The sequence below is a fragment of the Pteronotus mesoamericanus genome, unplaced genomic scaffold (assembly GCF_021234165.1).
Source record: "Pteronotus mesoamericanus isolate MK-2021 breed Mesoamerican mustached bat unplaced genomic scaffold, CSHL_Meso_final scaffold_21, whole genome shotgun sequence".
Lineage (NCBI taxonomy): Eukaryota > Metazoa > Chordata > Mammalia > Chiroptera > Mormoopidae > Pteronotus > Pteronotus mesoamericanus.
This window is the reverse complement of record NW_026555310.1, coordinates 13924162-13932320: the sequence shown is the minus strand read 5'-3', so window position 1 is coordinate 13932320 and position 8159 is coordinate 13924162. Positions and strand designations below refer to the sequence as shown.

Here is an 8159-nt window from a genome sequence, read left to right as displayed (position 1 = left end):
TTTAAAAATGTATTTCTTTGCTTATGCAAAGAATTACAACTTAATAAAACATTCTGTGCTAATAGGTATATGAAAAGAAGAATAAAATGCCTTATGGAAGTAAGCACTATCTGTTTTCAAGTAAAATATATCGAGATGTCCAAAGTTAATAAACAGACAAAAAAGTAAATGAAAAGTTACACATCAAGTTTGTTCATTACCAGGATATATTTTAAATCTGGAAATCAAAACCTTCTACTTTTTTTTTTTTTTTTTACCGATCTGAAGAGTGCATGGTCCTGGGACCTTACTGCAACGGTCTTATTTTGGAGGCATTATGGTGTGGAAGGTGGTTTGGGAGATGAACAGGATCCTTGACTATCAAAACTGGTTGCCCGGCCAGGTAACTGAAAGACAATAATTTCATAATGTATGATCTAGTATAAAAAATAGAAAAGTGGGTACCTACTCTACTTCTAATAGTGCATAATCACTCATGACATGCAAGTCTGAAAGAAAACATACGTAACTCTCCCTGCCATTCAGAACTCACCTTCTCAGGTAGCATGAGAGGACATAAGTCTCTCAAAGAGATGGAGTCAGGGCATGGTACGTAGATGGTATGCAGAACAGCAATGTATGGACAACTATTCACCACTGCAGATCCATTTCACATTCTATGACAAGCTTTTAGTTCTTATTGTAAAATAATTTTTGGTTTACTATTGGGGGGGGGCAATTGCTAGGTAAATGTAATAAAAGGTTCTAGATACAAGAGACTGCACTTTACTTTCTCTAAAGCTGGAAGTAATGTTAGAGGAGCAATGAGTGAGATGACAGGGACTAAGTTTGGCAAATGGGAGCCACACGAGATGAAGAATAATTTCTCACAGTTTCTAAATATTATGTTTATTTAAAAAAGTTTAGTTGCAACAAAATAAACTCTTGATTATCCAGGTAGATTTTCTAAATGATGCTTTAGTTTCTCAGTCCCACTAACTTAAGCCCAGCTCTCAAACTGTTCCCTTCTCATTTTAATCCTTTCTCTGGCAACAGAACACATAATTATACACTCATCACTTCCCCACAGTGCAAAATCCAGACAGTTCTTAGGTCTCTGTTTGACCACTGAATGTAGTAGGTGCAGGAGTCGGAAAAAAAGGAACTGTTTGCTGGAGAAAGTTCATTTACATAATCTTTTAGTCTACTTGTCTTCTGATACTCTTCTGCTAGAAAAATACCTGGGATCTTTATCAGATGTCCATATTGTAGCTTATTCTTCCTGTATATCCTACAATGACTGACACAAACACATGCCTAGCCCACAGCTCTGCTTCATCAGATAAATGTGTAAGTACTTTTTAAACAGAGTCCTATGTAATTTTAATATATTCTGGGTTGTACTACATATGCCCTTTCATTCATTAAAAGCTCTTGCTCACATTATCTCATTTCTCCCTACACAGTTCCTAAAAAATATGAAGGGTGTACATTTCCATTTGCAATAAATATGGAGAAATGCAGCTGTTGACAGAGTAGGTGGTCTGCTCAGGATTATGCAGCCAGAAGAGCAAGGATAAGAACACACAGTTCCCCTGCCCAGCAAATTTTACTCTCATGTCTAAATTCTTAAAATTAATATTTACTTTTCATACATTAAATAAAAACAAAGACTAGAAATAGGAAAAGGATCATAAATATATAATAAGCAGTATTGTGGACTTTATACTTTAGACAATACACACTATTGACCTGTTGAGCTGTTTAGAGAATACACTTTTCTGTATTTCTGAACTACTCTAGGGGAAAGTACTGTGTAAATGTGCATCTGTGTGTGTGTCTGTTTTGTCAATGTGAAGTGAGGTAAACATCGGAAACACACACATATATAAGCAGATATCTATGATGACAGTGCACTTCTGTTGAGCATGGAACGTTCTACCACATTCATCTAGTTTTCTCTATAATATCCTAAGTAACACAGCCATTTCTTGTTACTCCTGAGATTAGAACTTGGGCCCACTGACTTTCAGTAGTGATTTATTGTGCCTAGTGCTAGAACAAGTCCCATTCAACCCAGTGCTTCGTGCCAGAACAAGAAGCAGAATCTTATCCATGGAGAGATGGCACTACATCATCCACTTACTATATGGTTATCTTAACTATTCTTTTTTTTGAATTACATAAATTCTATCATCTACCACAAATCCTTTTGTCAGTATGCATTACTTCTCAATTAATCAGTTCATATAAATGGCTTACTCTGTGACTCCTCAAGAGGCTCTGGCAATTGTCATTCCACCTAGCAACATTCAGTGTTCTGATTACACTGACAATTTTGAGTAGACTCATAGAAGCTGGTATTGATATCTCTTCTGGTTATATAACCTAATATTATAATCCAGGTTAACATTGTGTCATAGAGCTAAGAACTCAATATTCAGCATTTAATTTATGAGTTTACTACTATTATAGAATAACAGCAGAACTTAGGTTAAAGTAACTTGCCCCAACGTTTTCCAATATGTAGTCACACAGCACAGCCAGGCTTTGACCTCAGGCAAGCTGATGCTTCAATATTTAAAAAATCTGTGAGCACTCTTACTTCCTGGTCAGAGTTGGGGTAGCGATCCCTGTCCTCTTATATAGATGAGTTGAGTTGTATTGGTGGACAGTACCTCTACTTAGAGATTCTGGGAAAGTTTAGTGAAGTGGCTGTTTTCATAAAAGATAAGCACCAACATTCAGTTTCCAGTTATGAATTTACTTCTGATGTAAGTAAACATCATCAATGATGATATTCACTGATGTAAGTTTTTAGGATATGCAAAGAAAGTAACAGACTAGCAGTTTTTATGGGCTTGCTGTCCAAAATAATATCAAACCCAGAGAATTTAGTGATGTTTGAACTCTAACAAGGTGCACAGAACTTTGAATACAGGATGATAGAGTCTGGGGCAAAAGCAAAAGCAACATCTGTTCTTTTTCAAAAAGTGGGTGAATATATAAAACATCAGAGAATCATTAGCAGACAAATAATATTTAAGCAAAAGAGATAGGAAAGGGAGCAGGAGTCAGGAAATCACAGAGCTCACCTCTAGCAAGGGGTGCCAATGTGTTATTGGTTTCCGGTGATAGGCCAGCATCTCGTTCCAGTGGTCTCGCCCAAGACCTTCAGCGTCCAGTCCTGTCCTACACACTCCGATGACCTCATTGTGTCCTACCCTGCAATCCAGAGAATGTTACACTTTCATTCCAACATTCAAAGATAAATGCAGTTTCACACCTCTTAGCAGAATTTTAAACATCATGAAAACGCTAGATTTTGTGACAGGTTCTAAATGATTTTGTCGATCAAACCACTTTAGGTCAAATAAAAAATCTTAAGTGAACTAAAATTTACTAAACAAGATCAGCATTCAAAAATGAGTTTTTAAAAGTGCGCACACTAACCACTTTAGTGCTTCATAAGTTGAGCACATTTCACAATAATAAAAATGGTGTGAATGAGAAATGCCACCTGGTGCTTACCTATGTGATGACTTCTTTCTTGGAAGCAATCCTATTAACTTTAAATGATGTAAGTCAAAATCTCGTTCTTTCCATAAAGCTTAATGTTTTGTAATGATGCTTAGATTTGTCACCAAGAGCTTAATGCCCACTTTCTTGTATAAATGGCCATATTTAATTGACTCCAAATGATATATAATGAATGTTATGCTTGTACTATAATTAAACAGGGCAGGGCTATGATCAGCACCACAGCATCTGATTTATTATTGCATAGTGCCAGAGCAATATTGAACCACATTCTTATTTTCCATTCATGTCTTGTTTTTATAGTAAGAAATCAAAATAATAATGTCAGTTAATACTTTTGGAGCTCATTATGTACCAGATACTGTTCTAAGGAATTTAAATGCACTGGCTCACTTAACCCTTACACCATGACAATGAGTACTGCTATCATCACTTCATTCTACAGAGATGGGAACTAAACACCCAGAAGCCCAGGGACCCACCTGCCTGCCCTTTTACACCCAGTAAGAGGCAGAGGCAGCATGTGAACTGAGACAGTTGACTCAACTGTGTCGACTCAACTGTGTCAAGTTGCTTCTCAAGAATGGAGTGTAATTTAAAGGCATTTCTAAGGGTTATTTTGACAGACATCTCGAAGGAGACTTTAAGATGATTTTAGAACATTTCATTACTTACTTCCTGTCATTGATATAGATTTGTATGTTTACCATTGTTTTTCTCAATATTGTTTCCCAAATAAGTATACTTTTAAAAATAAGATTTTTTAATCTTTCTATTTTATATATTGTCAAGATCTCTTTCCCTAAAGTTGTCTGGGCGCCAAATGTTCAATTGGATCTACCTGCAATCACTGCTGTGAGAAATCAGCAGGAGTTATTTTTTGGTAAAACTGAACAAGGGCTCCTAATGAAAGCAGTACATTTTTATAGTTGAAATTTCAACTAATTCAAGATCTCTCTCTCTGTCTAATGATAGATTTTATTTTTGTAAACTTTGATATAATTTAATTTGAAATAGATGATACATCATTTCATTTTTCACTGCTTCATTTTGCTAGCTATGAGCCAAGGGATAGCATATTAATTTCTTTAAGTTATAGGGTCCTGGTTACTACCATTTTCATGATACTATAAAATAGGCATTCTTTTAAAATATTTGTAACTGTGTGTTCTTTTCCACTTGTGCTATCATCAGAATAAATGTAGTAAGACATGGTCTACGTGCTGATAATTTTGTAGGTTAAATACACAGTATTCCTTTCCAAAAGGTTTATAAATATAAAAAGAGAAACAATAAAAAGAAGTTTAGATCAAGGGCCAAAGAAAAGATATGAACCTGTAAGGTGGGATAAGAGTTGGAAGGACGAAGAGGTAGGTCAGCCAAGAAAGACACAGAAGTGGTGACTTGAGCAGGGCTGTGAGGTGCGGGGGGCGGGGGGGGGGGCGGTGAGATACACGGAGCGAGGAGATAGTTCAGGCATGGGAAGGGTGGGAAGGTAAAGGTAGCAGCTGCAGCAGGAAGAACCTTCAGAGCTGCCCCTGGGAGTTTGCAATTTATTTCATGAAAGGAAAAGTTACTCCAAGTGTGTGAGCTGGAAGAGCAATCCACGAAGGCTGATGTGGCAGCATCGAGGCTGTATTCCCAGGGCCACTCTTCATCTTCTTCTCTCAATACCCACGGCTCACAGTTCCGTAGTATGCTAATGTTTTACAATGGGAAAAGTGAACCCCCAAAAGATTACAAAACTTTCTGTTTCACACAGCTGGTTAATGACAGAGCTCTGATAAGAATCATAATATTCATATTCCAGCCCAGTTGGAAAAACAAACTCTGTTGATTTTAATTTCTGTCGTTACTGTAAAAAGGCTTCACAACAGTGCTTTCTGTAATGTGTCCCATAGTGCTTCCATACCCATTCTTTCCTCAGCCCCAGGTGTCCTATCCTTCAATTTAAGAGTAACTTCTTTTGGAGAAGAAAAAAACAATTATAACATGGAAAAAATGAGTTTTAAATAAATAATTTTTCCCTCTTCCAATTTATTTATTTTAAAAAAAAAATTTTGAAATAAAGAGTTTATTTATTTATTTTTAGAGAGGGGAAGGGAGGGAGAAAGAGATAGAAACATTAATGTGTGGTTGCCTCTCACATGCCCCCTACTGGGGACCTGGCCCACAACCGAGTCATGTGCCCCACACTGGGAATTGAACCTGTGACACAAATCAGTCCACTGAGCCACACCACCTAGGGCACCCTCTTCTAATTTACATTAAAACTGCTGTAGCAGAATTTGGTTTGCACATGACTAAACATGGCGTTCTTCAGGAAATAGATAGATACACATACCTGTCATAATCCATGACTGCGATGGAGAGGCTGACCTGCTCCACATTCTCCGGAGGGATGTCAAAAATGATGGCCTCATTGTATACAGGGTTTAGAGTGTTTTTCTTTGTAGTTGTTTTCCTTTTTTTTAATCTTCGACCCTCACACATCAGAGACACTTTGACATAAGGATCTAGGAGTGGGGACGTAATTTTGTTAGAATAAAAGTATTAGTATAAATCGTAAATAAAACTGTAGTTAATTGTTACTAAATAAGAAAAGTTGTATATGAAGCTTTATATTATAACCAATTTTAAATTCAAATGACTTATTTGGGGGCAGTGGACTCTTTAAGACTTATTACTTTAAATGACAGCATTTATCTTTAATGAACTAGAAAAGGATTAACATGATGTCACAATTTTTAATGTAACAGAGAAAACTCATGAGCTTATTAAGAACCAGCTATACTTTTTTAGTCATAGCTATTTGAAGACACATTTTTTTAGAAGTGAATTCTAGGGAATTTAATCCTAACAAGTAAGAATAATTATATAAAGTTAATCTTTCAAAATAATTTAGAATCAGAATACTAAAACCTGTGAAAGAGCAACATTATACATACCCAGGCAAGTATATATAATCACAATAAGTAGAAATCAGAAAGCAACAATTATATTAGCTTGACTTTTCCTCAAACATTGGAAAAGGTACTAAAATTAGAGGTCTCATTTTAATAGTCACAGCATTTGTGCTTTATAAGAAGCTCATATTGAAGGAATGATCACTACAAGTAATTATTAAATACTCAACAACATGCAAAAAAAGTCAATATGTGCCTTAAAGACGGCCACAAGGAAAGTTTCTGTCACAACATTGTCTATATGATGTCAACTGCAAAGAGAAAAATTTAGTTGGGCTATATTTTCATGGGCCAAGGAATCAAGTAATTGTTAACAAGTTCTGCCCAGCTGCCTCTCTGCTTTCTTACTTGCTGCCACCTTAAATAGAACAACTGTTACAGTAATACAGAAAATATTGTAATGTAGTATTCTAAAAGTTTCTTTAAAAGCCTTACTTTTTTATAAAAAGGAAACATGGCTTTGGGAGGGAGTGTTGCCACTAGGCTGAGCATGGCAGATGGTTCAAATAATCAGTTTCCAAAATCTATGTTTATTTTTTATTTTCTGGTCATACTCCGACTTTTTTTCTATCAATGTAGTAATAAATCTTATTTCCTTAGAATAGGCCAAAAAATGATGGCAATATTAATTTAGTTGAGCAAATGAATGTTTTTTGAGCCCCAGAAAAAATGTATCTGTGTATTTTTATAAGCATCTCCTCCATGAGACAGAACCGTATTTTGTGGCTAGACATAGGGTACTGAGAAGAAAACAAGGTGAAGGGGCAATGTTAAATGGCTGTTTTCCATCTATTTTTGTTTTTCAATAATAGGAAGTACACTCTAAGGAAGAAGCTCATTTTTGTGATCCACATTTGTCTATGAGCCCCCAGGCTCAGGCCTCTCATTAACAATGGGAACAAGCCTGTTTTATCCTTCGATGCCCCCATCACGTCTCTGACTACATTTCTTTACTCATGACAAGGATAATTTACCAGCTCCTTAGTTGATTCACAAGCCTTTTGTGAGAATTAATGAGGTGGTGTTCTCAAAGCATGCACTCCTCCCATAAAAAGCTTCATGTAAATAAAAAGTGAGCTTGTACTTAATTACAGCTTTGATGCTGTTGTTTTTTTGTCTCAAAATTTGGTCTCTTTTGATACACGGTAGAAAGAATAGAATAAACAATAATTTGCAGAGTACATTGTCTGTCTTAAGTTCTTCAACATTTGTTGACTCAAGAGTTTTTCTTGGGTTATTTCAAAATAAAAGTAAAATTTACTTTCTTTTTATCTTTATCAGCTATGTATTAGAAATTTAAAAAGAAATAGGTAAATCAGGACATAGTTCAAGAATCAAGAGGATAGAGAAAGATGTACAATGAGAGAAGTCTCCCACCCATCTGTCTCCATACCTTTCCACCCCTTAGTGTTTGTGGATCATTCAAGTATTTATTTAGGCAAATAATAACAACATGAATATGTATTCTAAAAATACCCATTCTTATACAGAAGGGAGCATGATATCCATATTTGTATTTGCACCTCATTTTTTAATTAATTTAGTAAATCCTGTACCTTTTTCTGAAACAGGGTACAAAGCGGTGGGGTGGGGGTTCTGAAAATAGCAAAGTCTATTTCCCACAGCCCATGGTTGGGGGATGGGGGAAGGGGATTATATGGGGTTAGGATACTT

At 35.9% G+C, this 8159-nt stretch overlaps 1 protein-coding gene across 1 annotated transcript in view; it reads right to left on the bottom strand.

Moving 5' to 3' along the window:
* Positions 1-314: 314 nt before the first annotated feature.
* Positions 315-8159, bottom strand: part of SYT10 (synaptotagmin 10) — a 58487-nt gene continuing 50642 nt past the window's right edge. The window contains exons 5-7 of the mRNA XM_054590886.1: positions 5864-6035; positions 3075-3204; positions 315-386 (exon numbers count right to left, since the gene is read on the bottom strand). Coding sequence (XP_054446861.1) covers positions 315-386; positions 3075-3204; positions 5864-6035 — 374 coding nt within the window. The remainder of the gene's footprint in view (positions 387-3074; positions 3205-5863; positions 6036-8159) is intronic.